At 47.8% G+C, this 25,008-nt stretch overlaps 2 protein-coding genes across 2 annotated transcripts in view; one reads left to right on the top strand and one right to left on the bottom strand.

Moving 5' to 3' along the window:
* Positions 1 to 458: 458 nt before the first annotated feature.
* On the bottom strand, positions 459 to 14,372 carry LOC309545182 (transcription initiation factor TFIID subunit 13). The gene is made up of 4 exons (XM_082244320.1): positions 14,286 to 14,372; positions 10,148 to 10,226; positions 7,898 to 7,995; positions 459 to 694 (listed from the first exon to the last, which is right to left on the bottom strand). The coding sequence occupies exons 1-4, from the start codon at positions 14,310 to 14,312 to the stop codon at positions 524 to 526; spliced, it is 375 nt and encodes a 124-aa protein (XP_082100446.1). The 5' UTR covers positions 14,313 to 14,372; the 3' UTR covers positions 459 to 523.
* Positions 14,373 to 23,361: 8,989 nt separating this feature from the next.
* The window catches only part of LOC309545961 (kinetochore protein NDC80 homolog), a 52,236-nt gene continuing 50,589 nt past the window's right edge, over positions 23,362 to 25,008 (top strand). Inside the window, exon 1 of the mRNA XM_082245417.1 lies at positions 23,362 to 23,451. Within this exon, the coding sequence (XP_082101543.1) occupies positions 23,363 to 23,451 (89 nt within the window). The 5' untranslated portion in view covers position 23,362. The remainder of the gene's footprint in view (positions 23,452 to 25,008) is intronic.

Here is a 25,008-nt window from a genome sequence, read left to right as displayed (position 1 = left end):
GGCCTAAATATATGACAAAAATTGAATATATTGGATATTTTTTAACTGTCAAAGTAGAAAATGTCAATTTTTTTATTAATAATCGCAAAAAATTAAAAGCGCAGAGGTGATCAAATACCACCAAAAGAAAGCTCTGTTTGTGGGAAAAAAAGGACGTAAATTTCGTTTGGGTACGGCGCTGCATGACCGCGCAATTGTCAGTTAAAGTCACGCAGTGCTAAGTTGCAAAAAGTGGCCTGGACGTTAGGCAGGAAAATCCTCTGGTGGTAAAGTGGTTAAAAATTTCATTAGCATGATGATGGAGAGGAACCAAAGAAGGTCAAATAGAAGCACACTTCGGCTTTAATGAAATTAAATCAGAATTTCTGGAAAAGACAAAATACTTAAAAAAAAAAAAAAAAGTTTATTGGTTTTCTTTGAAACAATATTTACATAAAAAAAAATCCCACCCATTCCCCACACTGGGGAAACACTGTTCAAACGTGATGCATCGAATGCAGAGTGAAAGCAGCATGAGGGTTGCTCAGGAACCGTAGTTGGCCTCATCGAATGCTTTTCTGGCGCGTTTCAGTTCCTCATTCATGGTGAGCAGATCCTTCACTCTGGCAAACTTCCGTGGGTCCTTCCGGATCAGAAACACAATATCCTCCACCTGGACCCGCCCCTGGCGCCCGATGGACATGGCTTTGTGTACCTAGGGAAAGAAGTGCAGAATAATCATTATTATAGGACCGCTGAAGACACAAGAAAACATTCATAAAATGTAATAAATGGCCTTAAAGTGGACCGGTCATCAGATATATTTTTTATGTGCAGTGCAGGATGCTCAGTATTGTGTCATAGGAGTTAATTTACCAAACCTGGAGGAGTGCAAAATCTGGTGCAGTTCTGCATGGTAACCAATCAGCATCTAACTTCAGCTAGTTCAATTAACCACTTAGGAACCAGGTCTTTTTGGCACTTTTTGTTTACCAGAAAGAATTTTTTTTTTTTTCTAAGAAAATTTCGAAGAACCCCCACATTTTAGATATTTTTTTTTAAAAGCAGAGATCCTAGAGAATAAGTTGATGTGCAATTTTTTTTTATGTCACACAGTATTTGCGCAGTCATTTTTTCAAACGCAATTTTTCTGGAGCGAAATACACTTTTAAAATTTAAATGCACACAAACACAATACATAACCCATTTTCTTTGTAATATGATGTTATGCAGAGTAAACGGATATATCAAACATGTCACGCTTTAAAATTGCGCACGCCTGTGCAGCAGCGACAATCAACGTACATTTTACTATCCAAAGGCGACGCTTTAAAAGCCTTTACAGGTTACCACTTTAGATTGACAGAGTGCTAAAATTACTGCCCATGATCAGACGTTCACGGCGATACTCTAACATGTGTGGGAAGATCGCCGATTGCGTGTGTGCGCGACCGACGTTCACTTTTGCGCACACATAGAGGGACGAGGGCACTTTAATTTATTTTTTAAATTATTAATGTATTTTTTTTTTTTTTTAATACTATACTGTTGCTTTCATTTTTTTTTATCACTTTTATTTCTGTCACAAATGTAAACATCCTTTGTGACAGTAATAGGCAGTGACAGGTACTCTTTATAGTGGGATCCGGGGTCTATAAGACCCCAAATCCCTCCTCTGCCCCTAAGTTTCAAACCAAAAAGATGGCTGACCTTAATCTGTACGTCTGCGTCCCATGACTAGTCTCCTTCCGACGCGTTTCGTCATAACTGACATCAGGGGCATGGCCACATAATGTAACTCCATCCAATTTATAGGGACATCAGCCGGAAATGTAAAAACATCAAAAATTGATGGCATTTGAAAAATACACCCACACCCAAACGACTATAGGGTGTGAGAACATCTAAATCCAATGAATGATCTAATCAAATATCATATCATGCGTTTCACTGCCAATCCGGAAGTGGCAGACTTCATGGTATGACTTCCGGATTGGCAGTGAAACGCATGAACGTCATATCCACTTCCGGTTTCCGGAATGCTGAGTGACTACTTCCGGTTTGTGGGACGTACGTCACTTCCGATCCCAGCTCCCTATTCAACTCAATTCTCTCTTCGCATTTTGAGGTTTTACTGATAGTTTATATGATATTTGATTAGATCATTCGTTGGATTTAGATGTTCTCACACCCTATAGTCGTTTGGGTGTATTTTTCATCAGTTTTTGATGTTTTTACATTTCCGGCTGATGTCCCTATAAATTGGATGGAGTTACGTTACGTGGCCACACCCCTGATGGGGTCAGTTATGACAAAACGCGTCCGGAGGAGCCTAGTCACGCGACGCAGACGTACAGCTTGAGGTCGGCCATCTTCTTGGTTTGAAACTTTTCATCTTTTCAACCCTGCTCTCAATATTTGATCCGATTGTGAGTACTTTGTGCTTAGCTTGCTTTTATACTTAATAAATCAGTTTCAGCAATGCTTGTGCAATGATCAATTTTTGTGTTTATATACTCTATTTTATTCTATCTTTTCATGTGACAACACTGAAGAAATGACACTTTGCTACAATGTAAAGTAGTGAGTGTACAGCTTGTATAACAGTGTAAATTTGCTGTCCCCTCAAAATAACTCAACACACAGCCATTAATGTCTAAACCACTGGCAACAAAAGTGAGTACACCCCTAAGTGATAATGTCCAAATTGGGTCCAATTAGCCATTTTCCCTCCCCGGTGTCATGTGACTCGTTAGTGTTACAAGGTCTCAGGTGTGAATGGGGAGCAGATGTGTTAAATTGGGTGTTATCGCTCTCACTCTCTCATACTGAACACTGGAAGTTCAACATGGCACCTCATGGCAAAGAACTCTCGGAGGATCTGAAAAAAGAATTGTTGCTCTACATAAAGATGGCCTAGGCTATAAGAAGATTGCCAAGACCCTGAAACTGAGCTGCAGCATGGTGGCTAAGACCATACAGCGGTTTAACAGGACAGGTTCCACTCAGAACTGACCTCACTATGGTCAACCAAAGAAGTTGCGTGCACGTGGTGAGCGTCATATCCAGAGGTTGTTTTTAGGAACTAGAAGTGCGAGTGCTGCCAGCATTGCTGCAGAGGCTGAAGGGGTGGGGGGGTCAGCCTGTCAGTGCTCAGACCATACGCTGCACACTGCATCAAATTGGTCTGCATGGCGTCGCAGAAGGAAGCCTCTTCTAAAGATGATGCACAAGAAAATCCACAAACAGATTGCTAAAGACAAGTAGACTAAGGACATGGATTACTGGAATCATGTCCTGTGGTCTGATGAGACCAAGATAAACTTATTTGGTTCAGATGGTGTCAAGCGTGTGTGGGGGCAACCAGGTGAGGAGTACAAAGACAAGTGTTTCTTGCCTACAGTCAAGCATGGGGGTGGGAGTGTCATGGTCCGGGGCTGCATGAGTGCTGCCAGCACTGGGGAGCTACAGTTCATTGAGGGACCCATGAATGCCAACATGTACTGTGACATACTGAAGCAGAGCATGATCCCCTCCCTTCGGAGACTGGGCCGCAGGGCAGTATTCCAACATGATAATGACCCCAAACACACCTCCAAGACGACTTTGCTAAAGAAGCTGAGGGTAAAGGTGATGGACTGGCCAAGCATGTCTCCAGACCTAAACCCTATTGAGCATCTGTGGGGCATCCTCAAACAGAAGTTGGAGGAGTACAAGGTCTCCAACATCCACCAGCTCTGTGATGTCATCATGGAGGAGTGAAAGAGGACTCCAGTGGCAACCTGTGAAGCTCTGGTCAAAACAATTCAAATCTGTAAAGAAAAGCGCACGCAACCTCGGGCAATAACGCTTTAATAAAGGACAATAAAACAGTACATTGGAATTGCACTCACACTTTTTCCTTTAAGACAATCGCTTTACAGCATTCCAACAGGAGCTACTCACTCCTCCCGTCCCTCCAGATGGTGACTCTGCGGTCTCCTCATCCGCGGCTGCCACCGCTGTATCCCCGCTCTCCTTCACTTCCTGTGTTGCCTGGTCACCGGATGCCGGTTCTAGTGCGCCTGCACACTATACCGACGTGATCTACGGCGCCTCAGGAGAGCCTCAGCCAAAGCCGGAGCCACAAGTTGTACGGAGCTGCGAGGTGGGGGATTCAAGACACGGGTGCACTGCCTCTGCTGTTACTACGGACAACGCGTTTCGGAGGCTGAGCCTCCTTCCTCAGGTCCCACCTTGCTTCCTGCTAACGCCCCTCCCTATATACCCGGGATACCATCGGCCCTAATTTTTTAGTTGTGTATTCTTAAAGGGGCCAGTAACCGATAATCCTTATCCACCTTGGCTGGGACGGGAGAAGCAAGGGGCTATCCACTTTTAAAAAACATATATTAAAAAACATATATTAAAAATACAGATTAAGATACAATTTAAAATACAATTTAAAACAGTACAATACCAGCGCGGATATTAACCAGAGCTATTATAGATACATGTGTGGATATCACATTCCCTACATAGCAATGGTTGTCTCCTGCTAAAAATACATAAACGTATCCTAAAAGTATATATGTATACAAGACTCTAAGCTACATCAGCATTTCCTAATACCAATAGTTGACAGATCATATTAATTCCACATTATCTCTCATCCATCTACCAAAATAATTTCATAAGTCAGGATAATACACATAATAAATAAATAAAAATACTAGTCTCATTAAAATTCAATATGATAAGATTCAATTCCATATGGCACATATGCAAATATCAATTAGTATATGAGGATAGGATACTACTCCATATAGGCTAACCAAATATACTACATGGCAGTTGTTTATATTTCTCATATATATATATATATATATATATATATATATATATATATATATATATATATATATATATATATATATATATATATATATATATATATATATATATATATATATATACATATACATATACACACACACACACACATGAGAAATACATATACCTACACATACCCATCGGTGGTGACACCCTGAGTATCCCCAAATATATATCTGTACATATACACCTACTCTCATACCCAGCTGCTCAGATATTGTTGTGTGGACACGAATGTGCGTATGCCTCTGTGCACACTTCACAGACACATGGCCGGGCAGGGACTATGTTCCCTACCCTTAGTAACCATGTGTATGTGCATGTGCTAGAACCCACTCTACCATGCCCACACCCCCGTGCTGATATGTCAAATGATCGTGTTGACTTCCAGCTCCTCATTGAGCCCACCCGGCGACATGGACCCAAGCGTAAAGATCCAGAATGTTTCTTGCTTGCACAGGATCGAAAACCTTTCACCTTCTGGGAGAGTCATAGATATGGCTTCAATCCCAAATAGTTCCAGGCCTGCAGTATCCCCACCATGCGCTTTACAGAAGTGTCTTGGCACGCTGTGCTTGTCTTTTTTCTGCTCAATAAACCGGCGATGTTCGCCAAACCTGGTGCGCATTGCTCTAACTGTCCTGCCAACATAAATTAAGCCACATGGGCACCTCAAACCATAGACCACAGAGTCACCATCTGGAGGGACGGGAGGAGTGAGTAGCTCCTGTTGGAATGCTGTAAAGCGATTGTCTTAAAGGAAAAAGTGTGAGTGCAATTCCAATGTACTGTTTTATTGTCCTTTATTAAAGCGTTATTGCCCGAGGTTGCGTGCGCTTTTCTTTACAGATTTGAATTGTTTTGATCCACCCCCCCCAGTGGAGTGAGAGAGGAGCAGCAGCAACCAGGACATTTCAGCTAAAAAACATACAAACAAAGGAGGTGAACACATGGACAGCGCCATGGGCTGGTGAAGTACTCCTCTTTGTACTTGTTGTATATCAGCATGTGCAGGATCTGTCCATTTTGATTGTGAAGCTCTGGTGAACTCCATGCCCAAGAGGGTGAAGGCGGTGCTGGAAAATAATGGTGGCCATGCAAAATATGGACACTTTGGGGGCAATTTGGACATTTTCACTTAGGGGTGTACTCACTTTTGTTGCCAGCGGTTTAGACATTAATGGCTGTGTGTTGAGTTATTTTGAGGGGACAGCAAATTTACACTGTTATACAAGCTGTACACTCACTACTTTACATTGTAGCAAAGTGTCATTTCTTAATAAATAAAATATTTACAAAAATGCGAAGGATGAACTCACTTTTGTGAGATACTGTACACACACACACACACACACACACGAATATATATATATATTTTTTTTTAGATTAAAAACTATTCATTCAGTGTTTACTATTGTGATTAGCTATGATTGGCCACAGCTAATCACATGGTACAGATGGTCTGTCTGTACCATGTGATCACTGTGACCAATCACAGAGCTTATCACAGTAGTATGACATGAAACAAAGCCTTTCATTACGTACAACTGTCATGTGATCTGCTGTGATTGGCCACAGTGCTCACATGGTACCTGAAGTGTGCCATGGGGTGACATATTGAGCCAGAGTGTGGTTCATGGGGCGCAATCCTGGGAGGATGTGATATGATGTCCTCCCAGGATAATAGGGCTCCCGCTATCATATTACAATAGGCCGGGCAGGAAGGGGGTAGAAGATATCCAAACCCCAAACTATATATTTTGTATATAAACAAAAGGAGTGAAAAGTATGTTTGACACGGAGGACCAATCTCATATATCCACTCACCCTGCGCTCAAAACATAATAAGATGGCAACTGTAGTGAAAACCTTTGACACAGTCTGAGCAGCTGCTATACAACCAAGAATGATAAAAAAGGTGTTGAAGAATATTCAAAACACTAAAATATATCTAAAACACTAGCAGCGCTAAAACAGAACTCGAGTGCTTCAACACAAGTCCTTCAAAATCGTTTATATATATATTATATATATATATATATATATATATATATATATATATATATATATATATATATATATATATATATATATATAAGCAGTCCAGTCCATAAGCCTATGGGTCACATAGAGTTCATCAGAAAGAGTAAGGGAGTGAAGGATCCTGATTTTATCCACCAGACTTCCACCACCGTTCGGTGCTCCCCCCCCTATTCACAAAACTCACCAGAGCCAGGTGAAAAAAGATCCTTCAAAATATCCACCAATCAGCAGGTGTAGGACTCAAGACTGGAAATGCTTAGCGCATTCCTTCCAAATATTACTCCGTCCAGAACCACATGCAAATGATTGCCTCTCAGGAGAAGTCAACAAGATGAAACTCGTCAGAGCTGATGTGCGCGGTCGCCCATCTTATCTACATCACGCCGGACATCATCCATGTTCCCTTGACCCTAAGGAATTGGAATTGGTGGCCATCCAGCGTGCATATGGTTTGACTCAATGCCTTCACTTATGTCCTTCCTGCAAGTAGACATCTGGAGGGGAGAGGGGCTCATTTTGTGTTTTCCATTAATAAATTGTTTTGCGGAATTACACTATTGTCACTCCCACTCTGTTCATTTGCATGTGGTTCTGGACGGAGTAATATTTGGAAGGAATGAGCTAAGCATTTCCAGTCTTGAGTCCTACACCTGCTGATTGGTAGATATTTTGAAGGATCTTTTTTCACCTGGCTCTGGTGAGTTTTGTGAATAGGGGGGGGAGCACCGAATGGTGGTGTAAGTCTGGTGGATAAAATCAGGATCCTTCACTCCCTTACCCTTTCTGATGAACTCTATGTGACCCATAGGCTTATGGACTGGACTGCTTATAGATATACAAACGATTTTGAAGGACTTGTGTTCTGTTTTAGCGCTGCTAGTGTTTTAGATATATTTTAGTGTTTTGAATATTCTTCAACACCTTTTTTATCATTATATATTTTGTATGTAAAGATTTGTGATGTGTACACTGACAAGCAATATTACAGATGATTTATACCGACCATTTCAGTGAGGAATTCTATCACCAGATCCTCCAGAATATCCACAGACTCTGTATACGGGTTCTGATCGTCTCCGAATCCATACATCATACAGCGCACTGCAGGAGAGAGCAGAGTGTCAGTACGGGTGACACCGTGTGATTGGCTCTCCCAGTAAATACCACCACATTGATCACACTGGGCTCACTATAAAGTGCTGAAGATACTAACCTACAGCAACCAATCAGATTTCAGTTTACAGAAGTAAGGCACATGATCAATGACATTAGTATTGGTTGCTACAGCACTTTACTCCCCATTTAAAAAAAAAAAAAAAAGTCACTTATTTTGCCCTCTATATACAAGCGTTTTCATACAATCCCACCCTTGGTCTGTATCCTCTAGAGCAGTGCTTGTCAATCACCCGGCCGCAGCCGCCCTCTGCTGTCACACCGGGCTCAGATTGACCCCTTAGGAGGATCCTCTGCTAGGTCCCCTCTTGCGGTGTCACTGAGAAAGTCAGCGTACTTCTATTCCCCTTCCTAAATGGACGGATCCTGGCTAGAATGACTCGACGGGCAGATTGATCCGCACCGGACGCATCGGAGATAGTTCCCGCACTGCTGCACCAGAGAGATGATCATTAGAGGAGACACTGGGGAGTGGTATCCAGTACTGTCAGTGTTCATCAACAGGGGGCCCAAAATTTCCCTACCAACAATGGATTTGAGAGTCTTATCTCCCCTGGGGGGCCACTATCTTATCTGGATCCTGGGGGTCACTATCCCACTGACACCAATGATTTGGGGGTCTATTCTCCCCCTGAGGCCCTGACCTCACCGACACCAATGATTTGAGGGTCAATTCTAAACTGGGGCCCTGACCTCACCGGCACTAATGATTTGGGGGTCTATTCTCCCCTGGGGCCCTGACCTCACTGACACCAATGATTTGGGGGTCTATTCTCCCCTGGGGCCCTGACCTCACCGACCCCAATGATTTGGGGGTCTATTCTCCCCTGAGGCCCTGACCTCACCGACACCAATGATTTGGGGGTCTATTCTCCCCTAGAGCCCTAACCTCGCCTACACCAATGATTTGGGGGTCTATTCTCCCCTAGAGCCCTAACCTCGCCTACACCAATGATTTGGGGGTCTATTCTCCCCTAGAGCCCTAACCTCGCCTACACCAATGATTTGGGGGTCTATTCTCCCCTAGAGCCATAACCTCGCCTACACCAATGATTTGGGGGTCTATTCTCCCCTAGAGCCCTAACCTCGCCTACACCAATGTTTTAGGGGGCTATTCTCCCCTGAGGCCCTGACCTCACCGACACCAATGATTTGGAGGTCTATTCTCCCCTGAGGCCCTGACCTCACTGACACCAATGATTTGGGGGTCTATTCTCCCCTAGAGCCCTAACCTCACCGACACCAATGATTTAGGGGGCTATTCTCCCCTGAGGCCCTGACCTCACCGACACCAATGATTTGAGGGTCAATTCTAAACTGGGGCCCTGACCTCACTGGCACTAATGATTTGGGGGTCTATTCTCCCCTGGGGCCCTGACCTCACTGACACCAATGATTTGGGGGTCTATTCTCCCCTGGGGCCCTGACCTCACCGACCCCAATGATTTGGGGGTCTATTCTCCCCTGGGGCCCTGACCTCACCGACCCCAATGATTTGGGGGTCTATTCTCCCCTAGAGCCCTAACCTCGCCTACACCAATGATTTAGGGGGCTATTCTCCCCTGAGGCCCTGACCTCACTGACACCAATGATTTGGGGGTCTATTCTTCCCTGGAGCCCTAACTTCACCTACACCAATGATTTGGGGGTCTATTCTTCCCTGAGGACCCTGATCTCACTGACACCGGTGATTTGGGGTTCTGTGGTCCCCGAGATCTGGTCTCTTTCCGTATTTATGACCAGCCGGCTGCACCGTCGGATCGTTTCTCGGGTGCGCCGGTGAGGATAGTAAGCCTGAGAAACACTGGCGAGTGGCGGGAGGGGACGTTCTTGAAAGAGATCCAGAGGTGAATGAGACACTCGGTCGCTTTCATAAGAAAGCCAACCGCCGGTTGAAGAAAAAAAAAAAAAAAAAAAAAAAGTACTGGGGTTATGATGATATTTTCAGCCATAACCCCGGTAAAGCACTTGCAAACCGCAATGTATATCTCTGTATTGTGGTCAGCAAAGGGTAATATGGGAAGACACACCGCTGCTTTTTATATCAGTCCTTTACTTATCCCCCAAAGTCCCAACTTACACTCCTTAGAGAAGAGCCTCTTCCGCCTGCCGAGTCCTCCTTCCGCTCCTCCTGCCGTTTCCTCGTTCTCCTCCTCAAACTGGAAAAGCAGATGGATAATTAAAGTGTATGTGAGCCCTGACCTTCTAACACAACACCTTCAGCTTAACCATTTTCATACTGTATGACGTCCTGGGCTTTGAGTGAAGATATCTGAATGACCTGCAGGCATCATTCACATATCTTTTTTTCTGCTGGAGACTCCCTTCAATGTAAAAACACACATAGCAGCTTGATTTTTTGCCCTCCCACCCCCCTCCAGTTCTTCTACCAGCTCACCCATGCGATTGGCAAGCCGCCCTCCCGCCACCCTCCGGTTCTTCTACCAGCTCGCCCATGTGATTGGAGAGCCACCCTCCGGTTCTTCTACCAGCTCGCCCATGCGATTGGAGAGCCGCCCCCCGCGACCCTCCGGTTCTTCTATCAGCTCGCCCATGCGATTGGTGAGCCGCCCCCCTCCAGTTCTTTTACCAGCTCGCCCATGCGATTGGAGAGCCGCCCTCCGGTTCTTCTACCAGCTCGCCCATGCGATTGGCGAGCCGCCCTCCCACCACCCTCCGGTTCTTCAACCGGCTCGCCCATGTGATTGGCGAGCCGCCCTCCCGCCACCCTCCGGTTCTTCTACCAGCTTGCCCATGCGATTGGCGAGCCGCCCTCCCGCCACCCTCCAGTTCTTCTACCAGCTCGCCCATGCGATTGGAGAGCCGCCCTCCCGCCACCCTCCGGTTCTTCTACCAGCTCGCCCATGCGATTGGCGAGCCGCCCTCCTGCCCCCCTCCAGTTCTTCTACCAGCTCGCCCATGCGTTTGGCGAGCCACCCTCCGGTTCTTCTACCAGCTCGCCCATGTGATTGGCAAGCCGCCCTCCGGTTCTTCTACCGGCTCGCCCATGTGATTGGCGAGCCACCCTCTGGTTCTTCTACTGACTAGCCCATGCAGTTGGCGAGCCGAAGAATAAACCGGCCGGCGGCAGCTATTTACCATAGAGCTGACCGGGGACCAGATGGTTCCCACCCATCTCTATGACCTTCGGAGGCCAGGTGTGACGTTATGAAGTCACTTTTGGCGTTGGCAGATGTAAACTAGGGATCGACCAAGATAGTTTTGTTCAGGGCCGATACAGATTTTCCAGCCACCATTTAGGCCGATAGCCGATATTAGGTGCCGATAATCTGCACATTTAACTTTTTATTTTTACACTGTCCTTTTAGGCCTCATGCACACGGGGGGTTTGAAAGAAACGAGCTGCGAAGCCAGTTCTGACGCCAGGAAAAAGCAGCTATAAACGCGCTTTTAGAAGCGTTTTGCATTGGCGTTAATGTGCGTTTAGCCGCCTTTCTCTGCCCTCTTCTATTTTCCACTCACAAATCCAACTGCTACAGCTTAAAAATGCTTAAAGCTGTATACAGCGTTAACATGCGTTTAGCCGCGTCAGACGTTTTTACAGCCTTACAATGCTGCTCCAGAATGCGCTGGCCCTGGTTTTTTTTTTTTTTTACAGCTTGAAAACACCTTACAGGAAGTGAGATGGGTGGCAGAGCTGTGACACCCCGGGATTACAGGAAGTGAGATGGGGGCGGAGCTGTGACACCCTGGGATTACAGGAAGTGAGATGGGGCGGAGCTGTGACACCCTGGGATTACAGGAAGTGAGATGGGGCGGAGCTGTGACACCCTGGGATTACAGTAAGTGAGATGGGGTGGAGCTGTGACACCCTGGGATTACAGGAAGTGAGATGGGGCGGAGCTGTGACACCCTGGGATTACAGGAAGTGAGATGGGGCGGAGCTGTGACACCCTGGGATTACAGGAAGTGAGATGGGGTGGAGCTGTGACACCCTGGGTTTACAGGAAGTGGGATGGGGGCGGAACTGTGACACCCTGGGTTTACAGGAAGTGGGATGGGGGCGGAACTGTGACACCCTGGGATTACAGGAAGTGAGATGGGGCGGAGCTGTGACACCCTGGGACTACAGGAAGTGAGATGGGGCGGAGCTGTGACACCCTGTAATTACAGGAAGTGAGATGGGGCGGAGCTGTGACACCCTGGAATTACAGGAAGTGAGATGGGCGGAGCTGTGACACCCTGGAATTACAGGAAGTGAGATGGGGCGGAGCTGTGACACCCTGGGATTACTGGAAGTGAGATGGAAGCGGAGCTGTTACACCCTGGGATTACAGGAAGTGAGACGGGAGCGGAGCTGTGACACCCTGGGATTACAGGAAGTGAGATGGGGGCAGAGCTGTGACACCCCGGGATTACAGGAAGTGAGATGGGGGCGGAGCTGTGACACCCTGGGATTACAGGAAGTGAGATGGGGGCGGAGCTGTAACACCCTGGGATTACAGGAAGTGAGATGGGGCGGAGCTGTGACACCCTGTAATTACAGGAAGTGAGATGGGGCGGAGCTGTGACACCCTGTAATTACAGGAAGTGAGATGGGGCGGAGCTGTGACACCCTGGAATTACAGGAAGTGAGATGGGCGGAGCTGTGACACCCTGGGATTACAGGAAGTGAGATGGGGCGGAGCTGTGACACCCTGGGATTACTGGAAGTGAGATGGGAGCGGAGCTGTGACACCCTGGGATTACAGGAAGTGAGATGGGAGCGGAGCTGTGACACCCTGGGATTACTGGAAGTGAGATGGAAGCGGAGCTGTTACACCCTGGGATTACAGGAAGTGAGATGGGAGCGGAGCTGTGACACCCTGGGATTACAGGAAGTGAGATGGGGGCAGAGCTGTGACACCCTGGGTTTACAGATAGTGAGATAGGGGGTAGGAGAGCTGTGACACCCTGGGATTACAGGAAGGGAGATGGGGGCGGAGCTGTGACACCCTGAGATTACAGGAAGTGAGATGGGGGCGGAGCTGTGACACCCTGAGATTACAGGAAGTGAGATGGGGGCGGAGCTGTGACACCCTGGGATTACAGGAAGTGAGATGGGGCAGAGCTGTGACACCCTGAGATTACAGGAAGTGAGATGGGGGCGGAGCTGTGACACCCTGGGATTACAGGAAGTGAGATGGGGCGGAGCTGTGACACCCTGGGATTACAGGAAGTGAGATGGGGGCGGAGCTGTGACACCCTGGGATTACAGGAAGTGAGATGGGGCGGAGCTGTGACACCCTGGGATTACAGGAAGTGAGATGGAGGGCGGAGCTGTGACACCCTGGGATTACAGGAAGTGAGATGGGGGAGAGAACTGTGACACCCTGGGCTTACAGGAAGTGAGATGGGGGGTGGGAGAGCTGTGACACCCTGGGCTTACAGGAAGTGAGATGGGGGGTGGGAGAGCTGTGACACCCTGGGTTTACAGGAAGTGAGATGGGGGGTGGGAGAGCTGTGACACCCTGGGTTTACAGGAAGTGAGATGGGGGAGAGCTGTGACACCCTGGGATTACAGAAAGTGAGATGGGGGCGGAGCTGTGACACCCTGGGATTACAGGAAGTGAGATGGGAGCGGAGCTGTGACACCCTGGGATTACAGGAAGTGAGATGGGAGCGGAGCTGTGACACCCTGGGATTACAGGAAGTGAGATGGGAGCGGAGCTGTGACACCCTGTGATTACAGAAGTGAGATGGGGGAGAGCTGTGACACCCTGGAATTACAGGAAGTGAGATGGGGGCGGAGCTGTGACACCCTGTGATTACAGGAAGTGAGATGGGGGGTGGGAGAGCTGTGACACCCTGGGATTACAGGAAGTGAGATGGGGGCGGAGCTGTGACACCCTGGGATTACAGAAAGTGAGATGGGGGTGGGAGAGCTGTGACACCCTGGGATTACAGGAAGTGAGATGGGGGGTGGGAGAGCTGTGACACCCTGGGATTACAGGAAGTGAGATGGGGGCGGAGCTGTGACACCCTGTGATTACAGGAAGTGAGATGGGGGGTGGGAGAGCTGTGACACCCTGGGATTACAGGAAGGGAGATGAACAAAGCTGGGTATGTTACCCCAAAACAGGAGTGTCATGTCTGGACTTTTATTCTGGGTACACAAAGCACATGTCACCTCCACATTGATGGGGGACTCTCTCACACAGCAAAACAACCCATTCCTGGCCGGAGTCCCATCCATACATTCCATATTATCATCTCACCGTCTGATCTTCATCTTCATCCGCCATCTTTACTCTCCCCAGATCCTTGGCTCGCCTACTTCCGGGAGTACCAACATGGCGCCACCTATCGCTGCTCTTTTATTACTCCACGTGACAAGCTCTTCCGCTTTTGTGATCTTTAGTTATCTGCGCGGAGGTCTAGGTGTGCCAACATGGCTCCAGTTCCCCCCGCCCACTGCGGTTTATGGTTGATCGGATTGGATGGGGGCTCAGAGGGGGGCGTGCCTTGGGTTGTCAGTCCGGGGCAGTGGGAGTGCTTCTGAGTGGGGGGACGCACTGGCGCCGAGTTTAAATTATCAGACCGCTGCGAGGAGCGTGAAAGCCGCCCGGTGAGTGTGTGGCGGGGCCCGGGGCCCCAGACTCACTGTAAACATTCATGTGGGCCCGGGGGGGTTATTACAGCACACCTCCCCCACATCCTCCTTACACTGTTGCTAGGGGTGACGCCATTGTTTTCCTGCATATTGCCTCTGACTGGGGGAGGGGAGTGTGCTAGGGGGAGGGGCAGAGAGGTTTAGGCCCCCTGTTCACACCTGAGCGATTTTCTACTTCGTTGCGTTGGGCGGAGTCACCGCGCTTGCGATCCCTGTTATTTTTAATGGCACCCCAATTCCTGGCGCGATTGTCGCCTGACGAATCGCAGTAAAATCATGCCAACAAAATGGCGGCGTGCCTGTCGCCCGATAGAAGTTCGTGTTTTTTTGGGGGCGACAGGAGTCCCGCAATTCTGTTTGTGGGATTTTTTACTGCGTTTCGCCGGGGTGACAACTGCAGCAAAATCGCACCGCGATTGGGGAGCGGTTATAAGTAAGAGGGATAGTAAAGCGCGTTCCGCGTTTTAGGGGTAATGTAGAATCACGTCGATCCAGGACGCCATGGTGTGAACTGAGCCTGAAAATCACTAAAATGGTGAAATAAAAAAAACGTTGCGTTAAGAGCCTGAAAACCGCGTGTAAAAAGCTGCAAAAATGCCCAAAAAACGCCATTAAAACGCTGCGCTGAGGTGTGAATGGAGCCTAAGAAAGGTCAGAGTGCGCAGCAACCAGGGGAGGGTGTGGTGATGGTGCTGGGCACAGGAGGGGGGAAGGACCTATGAGGCTCCATTCACATCATGGCACTCCAGGTCATGGGTGGAATCGCTGCGATTCTGAATTGCTGCAAAACACGGAATGCGCTTGCGATCCCCGTTACATTTTTAATGGCACCCCAATCATGGCGTTATTGTTGCTCGACGAATGGCGGTAAAATTGTGCAAGCAGAATCACGGGACAGTTGTTGCCCAAAATAAGTTCTTTTTTTGGGCTACAGGCGTCCTGCAATTTTGTTTACACAATTTTACCAACATTTGCAGCAAAATCGCACTGCGATTGGGGTGCCATTGAGAGTAATGGGGGGTTACTTGGGGCAATGCAGAATCATTGCAATATCGCCTGCAATTCCGAAACGCCATGGTGTGAACAGAGCCTGAAAACCGCTTGGAAAAAGCTGCGAAAACGCCAAAAAAAAAAATCTGTGCTGAGGTGTGAATTGAGCCTAAGAAAAGTCAGAGTGCGCAGCAACTGGGGGAGGGTGTGGAGGGGTGGTGACGGTGCTGGGCACAGGAGGGGGCAGGACCTATGAGGCTCCGTTCACACCATGGCACTCCAGGTCACCGGTGGAATTGCTGCGATTCTGAATTGCTGCAAAACACGGAATGCGCGTGCAATGCGTTACATTTTTAATGGCACCCCAATCATGGCGCTATTGTTGCTCGATGAATGGTGGTAAAATTGTGCAAGCAGAATCGCAGGATGGCTGTTGTCCAAAAGAATTTGGGCGACAGGCCTCCCGCAATTTTGTTTGCGCAATTTTACCGACAATCGCAGCAAAATTGCGCTGCAATTGGGGTGCCATTGAGAGTAATGGGAGTTACTTGCAGCAATGCAGAATCACTGTGATATCGCCTGTGATCTGGAACACCATGGTGTAAACAGAGCCTAAAAACTGATTGTAAATGCTGCAAAAACGCAAAAAAAATGCTGCACTAAGGTGTGAATGGAGCCCAAGAAAGGTCAGAGTGCACAGCGACCGGGGGTGGGTGTGGAGGGGTGGTGACGGTGTGAAAATGCTTAAAAAAATTCCAGAAAAACTCCAGTAAATGGATCCGCTGAGGTATGAATGGAGCCTTTAGAAAGGTCAGAGTGCGCAGCAACCGATAGTGGGGGTGGTAAGGGTGCTGGGCAGAGGATAGTGGGGGTGGTAAGGGTGCTGGGCACAGAAGACAGAAGGATATATTAGGCTCGGTCCACGCCCTGGCGTTCTGGATTGCAGGACACCGCCCCCCCCCCACCCACCCATCGTGGTTACGCGCTAATGTGAACGCATACGTTACTCCCGCATGTATATGTTAACAGCGATCGCACCACACATGTGAGATATCACCGCAATCGTTACAGTGAGAGCAATGATTTTAGCACCAGTCCTCCTCTGTAATTCTACACTGGTAACCTGTAAAGGCATTTAAAGCGTCACCTATGGAGAACTTTAAATAGCGAAGGTTGCTGCCATTCCACAAGCGTGCGTAATTGGAAAGTGTGGCTTGTTGGGTATCTTTTTGCTCGGTAACATCATCTTTCACATTATACAAAAACTTGGGCTAACTTTACTGCTTTTTTTATATTATGAAATTGTTTTGTTTGTTTTTTTTTAAAGTGCACTGTGCAAATAGCATGTGACATAAAAAAATTGCAACAACCACCATTTTATTCCTATAGGGCCTCTGCTTAAAATAAATCAATAATAATAATGTTTGGGGGGTTCTAACGAATATTCTAGCAAAAAAAAGTAGATTTTTACATGTAAGTGTCAAAATTGGCCTGGATGGAAAGTGGCTAACCGCTTCAGTTCCGGAAGATTTACCCCCCCCCCCCCCATGACCAGGCCATTTTTTGCAAAACGGCCATGGCCGTGGCATATGTCAATCACCAAGAGGGAACAAAAAGTGTCCTAGTGGCTCGGTAAGTAGCCGACATTCTAAGGTGGAGGAGTACAAGCTACCAATCAATGTACTGGAACTTCGGGCGATCAGACTTTGTCTGGCCCATTGGACGGTTCATCTTCAGGGTTGTCGGGTACGGATTCAATTGGACAATGGCACGGCCGTGGCATATGTCAATCACCAAGGGGGAACAAAAAGTGTCCTAGCGGCTCGGGAAGTAGCCGGCATTCTAAGGGGGAGGAGTCCAAGCTACCAATCAATGTACAGGAACTTCGGGAGATCAGACTTTGTCTGGCCCATTGGACGGTTCGTCTTCAGGGGTGTTGGGTACGGATTCAATCGGACAATGACACGGCCGTGGCATATGTCAATCACCAAGGGGGAGCAAAAAGTGTCCTAGCGGCTCGGGAAGTAGCTGACATTCTAAAGTGGGTGGAATGTTTGGTTCCAGCTCTCCCTGCTGTGCATGGTCCAGGGGTGGAAAATTGGCAGGCGGATTACCTCAATTGACAGGCCTTGGACCAAGGAGAATGGTCACTTCACCCGAAGGTGTTTCATCAGCTGCGTCTCCAATGGGGGAACTCCCAAAGTGGACCTGTTGGCCCTTTCGTCTCAACAGAAAGGTGCAGACATTCGTGGCAAGGTGTTTGGATCCTCTTGCTGACGCCACGTGCGCACTGTTGGCTCCTTAGGGCCAGTACCTTCTGATATTTGTTTTTCCCCCCTCTCAAACTTCTGCAAAGGATCGAGGTAGAAGGTATTCCGGTCATCTTTGTGGCCCGAGACTGGCCTTGCCAGTTTTGGTACGCTGATCTGGTACGGCTGGTCGCCGATGTCCCTTGGCGACTCCCTCTCAGGGAAGACCTGTTGGCCCAAGAGCCGATCTTCCATCCTGCTTCACAGTTGCTGGCTTTGACGGCTTGGCTGTTAAAAGCCAGGTGCTGAAGGATAGGGGGTTGTCTGACTCTGTGTTTTCCACGCTGTTGAAGGCTAGAAAATCTACCTCTAGAAAGATTAAAGACTTAGAGCGCAGTCAGATAGCAGCACTCTGAGCGCTAAACAGTATGAAAACCAGACACAAAAAGTAATAGAGTGCCACATCCCAAGTATACTAGAAAAATGTTTGGATGGATAAGGCAAGGACTTGGCGGTGGTTACCCATCCGGGGAAAGTGTGCGTCCTAGGCAGAATCGTTTTGGCTGCCTCCAGTTTATCTACCCTTGATTCAATAAAAAGTTTTGTGGTTCGTTCTACCATGGCTACTTACCTTTTTCATACCAAGCCATACAAGAATTGAAAGCGGTTCTTAGATGTGGCTAGACTTGCAGGCTTGCCTGTCCACAATATAATCCTCTACCAGGATAACATCTATACACCTGTTACTTATCTCGATCCTGCTTATAGACCCAACACCATCCTCGTTAATTTTATGCTGCTGGCAATTAAACTGTCCCACTGAACTGCAATACTATACAGAATTATGTTATAAGCTCCCGATGAAGCTATTAAAATAGCGAAACATGTAGAGCATTAAAATTATCCATTTCCTACCATTTGAATATAACATCATGGGATCCCGACGGACGGCAGTTCTTCTCCTGTCACCCCTCATGAGGTCCATCCTCTGTGATGTAGTATGATAATATTTATATATTAACCAGTTTTTGCTTATTCTGTTATATTGCAGTACTAGTTTGACGCCTCTGTCTTCTTTTATGGGGCTTATGTACCATTTGTGATGGTTTTTAACAATTCTATAATAGACCCTCTAGAATGATTTACCATTGCGTCTGGAAATCGTATAATGGGTGGCGTGAGTCTCTGGGGGTTTCTTCCTGTTCCTTTTCGGTGGCTCTAATTTTGGCATCCCTCCAAAGAAGTGTGGAAAAGCACCTGGCCTTTGGTACCATCAAGGGCCAGGTTTTGGTCTTGGTGATTTTCTTTAAAGCGGTAGTATCCCGCTTTTTGACATGTTTAACTACAGGTAGGCCTATAATAAGGCTTACCTGTAGGTACAATTAATATCTCCTAAACCGTGCCAGTTTAGGAGATATTTGCAGTGCATGCAGCCGCTCACGCGAGCTGCACATGCGCTCTAAAGTGTCGGGGGGACCTTCAGTTTTCCTTGCCGGGAGCTTGCCGGAAAATCACTCCCGCGCGAATGCGCGGGAGTGACGTCATTGCGGCTCCGGCCAATCACAGCGCCGGAGCCGCCAACACCGGAAGAGACGCCAAGGGATCATGGCAGCGCCCGCAGCGGTGTCCGACGGGTCCGTGTCGGGGCTTCGTTCTAAGGTAAGTAATACATAATGAGCTAGTATGCGATGCATACTAGCTCATTATGCCTTTGTCTTGCAGGTTTTTTTTTTTTACGGGTATACAACCGCTTTAAGCGTCCTTTGGCTATGAAATTTTTGGTTTGCACCTTTGTTCAGGGGGTTCGCCACTTGGCTCCACTTATCCGGTCTCCGTTGCCTCCGCGGGACCTCAATTTGGTACTGTCAGTTCTTCAGAAACTGCCTTTCGAAAATATTCGCAAAATTCCTCTGCTTACCTTGTCCTAGAAGGTGGCCTTGGTGGCGATTACTTCTGCACACAGGGTCTCCAAGCTGGCAGCTTTGTTTTTTTGTTCACCTTAGTTGGTAGTTCACAGAGATAAAGTGGTGCTTCACCCTTGTCAGTGGTTCCTTCCTAAGGATGTCTCTGGTTTCCATCTGAATGAAGACATTTTGTTGCCTTCCCTGTGTCCTAAGCCTAAGCATCCTAAGGAGATTGCCTTACATTGTCTATGTGGTTCAGGCAATCAGGGTATACCTGGCGGGAACCGAGTCGCTTAGAAAATCAGACTCACTTTTTGTCCTTACGGATGGACCTCGCAAGGGGTTGGCCGTGTCTGCCGCAACCATTTCCAGATGGATCAGCCAGACGGTAGTGGAGGCCCATTCAATCAAGGGTCAGGTTCCTCCTTTCCCTGTTTAAGGCGCATTCTATTCAGGCGCTTAGTGCCTCCTGGGCCTTCGGGCCATCAGGCATCAGTGACGCAGGTTTGCAAGGCGGCCACTTGGTCGTCGGTTCACACTTTCACAAAATTTTACAAAGTAGATTTGTTGGCATCTGCGGATCCTGCTTTTGGCCACAAGGTTTTGCAGGCCGCTGTTTGAGAGGACTTGGTCCTCTTTGAAGGTGTATTGTTTTCAGGTGAGCTCCAGTTGTTCCTGGTTGAGCTCCATGTTACCTGGTTGGCTAAGTTTAGCCTTTGGGATTTTTTTTTCTGCTGTGTTTTTCCCACTCCTCATGTTTGACACTGCTTTGGGACATCCCAATGGTCAAGAAGATTCTGGAACTGTGTGCGTCAAACGAAAGAGAAAATTGGATTTTTGTCTTACTGTAAAATCCTTTTCTCTGATGTTCATTGACGGACACAGCACCCACGCCTCTATTAAGTTGGGTTACTTATCTTCTGACACTGTTTGCAGGAAAACTGAGTGCCTATAGCAGGAAGTGGGAGTATACCCCCTGGGACTGCCCCATAGGCTTGGTAAAGCTTTTTCCTGCCTAGTCTCCTGTAGGGGGCAGTATAACCCAATGGTCAAGAAGATTCTGGAGCTGTGTCCGTCAATGAACATCAGAGAAAAGGATTTTACAGTAAGACAAAAATCCAATTTTCTTCATCAATTTAGACCAATATGTATTCTGCTACGTTTTTGGTTAAAAAAAAAAATCCCAATAAGCATATATTGTTTGGTTTGCGTCTACAATTTATGGGATATATTTATGGATTATTATTATTATTTTTTTTTTTACTAGTAATGACGGCGAGAGCTGTTAATGGATGAGGGCTGGTTGCTAAGGTGAAAGCTATAGATGGGGGAGGGGGGCTGGTTGCTAGGGTGAAAGTTATAAATGGGGGTGGGGGGGCTGGTTGCCCAAGGGAGAGGTGTGAGTGGATGGGGGCTGGCTGCTAAGGGGAGAGCTGTGGATGGATGGATGTTGGTTGCTAAGTGGAGAGCTGTGGATGGAGGCTGTTTGCTAAGGGGACAACTGTGGATGGATAAATACTGGTTGCTAAGGGGAGAACCATGGATGGATGTGGGCTGCTTACTAAGGGGAGAGCTATGGATTGGGGTTGTTTGCTAAGGGGAGAGCTATGGATGGCTGGGGGCTGGTTGCTAAGGGGAGAGCTGTGGATGGATGGGGACTGGTTGCTAAGGGGAGAGCTATGGATGGATGGGGACTAGTTGCTAAGGGGAGAGCTGTGGATGGATGGGGGCTGTTTGCTAAGGGGAGAGGTGTGGGTGGATGGATGTTGGTTGCTAAGTGGAGAGCTGTGGATGGAGGCTGGTTGCTAAGGGGACAACTGTGGATGGATGAATACTGGTTGCTAAGGGGAGAACCATGGATGGATGTGGGCTGCTTACTAAGGGGAGAGCTATGGATTGGGGTTGTTTGCTAAGGGGAAAGCTATGGATGGATGGGGACTGGTTGCTAAGGGGAGAGCTATGGATGGATGGGGGCTGGTTGCTAAGGGGAGAGCTATGGACGGATGGGGGCTGGTTGCTAAGGGGAGAGCTGTGGATGGATGGGGGCTGGTTGCTAAGGGAAGAGCTGTGGATGGATGGGGGCTGGTTGCTAAGGGGATAACTGTGGATGGATGGGGGCTGGTTGCTAAGGGGAGAGCTGTGGATGGATGGGGGCTGGTTGCTAAGGGGAGAGCTGTGGATGGACGGATGGAGGCTGGTTGCTAACCGGAGAACTGTGGATAGAGGATGGTTGCTAAGGGGAGAGCTGTGGATGGTTGCTAAGGGTAGAGCTGTGGATGGATGGAAGCTGGTTGCTAAGGGGAGAGCTGTGGATGGATGGGGGCTGGTTGCTAAGGGAAGAGCTGTGGATGGATGGGGGCTGGTTGCTAAGGGGAGAGCTGTGGATGGATGGAGGCTGGTTGCTAAGGGGAGAGCTGTGGATGGACGGGTGCTGGTTGCTAAGGGGAGAGCTGTGGATGGATGGAAGCTGGTTGCTAAGGGGAGAGCTGTGGATGGATGGGGGCTGGTTGCTAAGGGGAGAGCTGTGGATGGACGGGGGCTGGTTGCTAAGGGGAGAGCTGTGGATGGATGGAAGCTGGTTGCTAAGGGGAGAGCTGTGGATGGACGGGGGCTGGTTGCTAAGGGGAGAGCTGTGGATGGATGGAAGCTGGTTGCTAAGGGGAGAGCTGTGGATGGATGGGGGCTGGTTGCTAAGGGAAGAGCTGTGGATGGATGGGGGCTGTTTGCTAAGGGGAGAGCTGTGGATGGATGGAAGCTGGTTGCTAAGGGGAGAGCTGTGGATGGATGGGGGCTGGTTGCTAAGGGGAGAGCTGTGGATGGATGGGGGCTGGTTGCTAAGGGGAGAGCTGTGGATGGATGTGGGTTGTTTCCTAAAGGGAGAGCTGTGGATGGGGACTGGTTGCTAAGGGGAGAGCTGTGGATGGATGGGGACTGGTTGCTAAGGGGAGAGCTGTGGATGGATGGGGACTGGTTGCTAAGGGGAGAGCTGTGGATGGATGGGGGCTGGTTGATAAGGGGAGAGCTGTGGATGGATGGGGGCTGGTTGCTAAGGGGAGAGCTGTGGACGGATGGGGGCTGGTTGCTAAGGGAAGAGCTGTGGAAGGATGGGGGCTGGTTGCTAAGGGGAGAGCTGTGGAAGGATGGGGGCTGGTTGCTAAGGGGGAGAGCTGTGGATGGATGTGGGCTGGTTGCTAAGGTGACAGCTGTGGATTTGGGGGAAAACATCCCCTGCAAGGCAATTACATCATGTGTAGGGGGCATCACATTCTAGCACATTATGAAAGGGGTGTGGTCACATGACTGACAGGTCACATGACTGAGCTTTCATCATGAAATAACCATGTGGAGGTGAGTGCAGTGCTGGACTCTGGGACACATATAATATACATTGATAGTCTATGAGTGGGGTACATAGCGCTCTTCTACATCCGGGGCCCCCACATATCGGCTGCCTGGAACATAGAACGTTCGATAATTGGATGGTTTGCATCTTACAAATCGATAACCCACCAAATGTTTTCTGTCTCTGACCAGGAACAATGAGGAGAAGTTCAGCCGCCAACCGGCAGTCCCTGCAACCCCTGCGGGTTCAAGACAGCAACCGAGCGGGACTGTCCACCCCACAGACGTAAGTCCCTACAGACAGACTTCTTATTTTTTTTTGCTATCCTTGTTCACATTTCTGAGATTTCTCTGCTCTGGAAGTTGGGGGAATCGTCTACAGAAAATAACAATTTGACAGAATCTAACCCTCACTTTATTCAAAGGGAAAAGAAAATTGCCTGCAGCATAGTAACCAATCAGAATCTTTTTTTTGTGCTGACCTTGAATTCTGATTGGATGCTAGGGGTTACCGAACTTAGGAAGAGTTCTCTTTGCTGAGGAATTTTCAAAGAGGATCATTTTGTAAGGACTCATTCACACTTGTGTTAGCCATCTTACATGGTCAGGTTGGAAAAAGACCATCTAGTTCAACCAATTAAAAAAAAAAATTCAATCCCATATACACAATCTTATACCCGCAGTTGATCCAGAGGAAGGCGAAAAAACACTAGCAAAGCATGATTCAATTTGCTACAGCAGGCGGACAAATTCCTTCCTGATCCCCCGTTTGACAATCGGATATTCCCTGTGTTCTGTTCTCACTACACGTATGCCCCAGGCGTGTGCAGCTCAACATACAGCTAAACCTTTAATCCTGCAATAACCAGTCCTTTTGTAACTTTAAGGCTTTATTCCAGAGATAGAATAGTGGTCACATGAACAAGTTACAAGTCAGAATGGATATGTGAATAGAGGTGAAACTGTAAATAAACAGATAAACATACAATCAGTGTACAAATACAAACAATATATGCATTGAGTATATAACTGACAGTTCTGAGCATACCAGCGATGCTTCAAAGGGGGGTTCAGGAATCTTCCCACAGCAACCTCAGACGCTGACTGCTCCTTCCTGAGGTAAATCTAAATGGAGATTCTCCTCAGGGAGGGGTGGAACTAATATCCAGCAATAGAGAACAGGAAGTACCATAAAGTACTGTACAACAGTCTATGTCACAGTGGCATCTTGTGGACAAGATTGGTATTACAAGTTCCAATAGAATTAATTATTTCCTTATGCTGGAGGCATGACACCCTGGATCAACCTTACCTATAAATATTAGTACCCAGTTATATTATGTACACCTAGGAAAGAATCCAGACCTTTATTAAAGCAATCTAGTGAGCTGGCCAGCACCACCTCCGGAGGGAGGCTATTCCATATTTTCACAGCTCTTACTGCGAAGAAACCTTTCCGTATTTGGAGACAAAATCTCTTTTCCTCTAGACCAGTGATTCTCAACTCCTATCCTCGGGGCCCACTAACAGGCCAGGTTTGCAAGATAACTGAAAAACATCATAGGTGACATAATTTGGTGCTCAATGTTTGCAGTATTCTAGTCTGCATCTCCCTAAGGTGATACCTAAAATCTGGCCTGTTAGTGGATCCTGAGGACAGGAGTTGAGAACCGGTGCTATGGACGTAAAGAGTGCCCCCTTGTCCTCTGTGATGACCTTTAAAGTGAATAACTCAACATCAAGTTGTGGATTGATAAAGAGCAATCTGCAGCAGATCGCTTTTCAAAAAGGCATTTGGCAGGCGGTGATGAGCCAATATGTCACTTTCCTGTTTCAACTCCGA

Source organism: Pelophylax lessonae (assembly GCF_965119305.1).
Source record: "Pelophylax lessonae genome assembly, chromosome: 2".
Lineage (NCBI taxonomy): Eukaryota > Metazoa > Chordata > Amphibia > Anura > Ranidae > Pelophylax > Pelophylax lessonae.
Note: the sequence above shows the minus strand (reverse complement) of the source record. Positions and strands in the feature narration are given on the sequence as shown.

Excerpts from the sequence above, each read along its gene's own strand:
- LOC309545182 (XM_082244320.1), bottom strand. The coding sequence starts at position 14,312 with ATGGCGGATGAAGATGAAGATCAGACG. Across the intron at positions 10,227-14,285 it reads ATGAAGATGAAGATCAGACG|TTTGAGGAGGAGAACGAGGA; the intron begins GTGAGATGATAA and ends CTGCTTTTCCAG. Across the intron at positions 695-7,897 it reads TAGAATTCCTCACTGAAATG|GTACACAAAGCCATGTCCAT; the intron begins GTCGGTATAAAT and ends TTCTTTCCCTAG.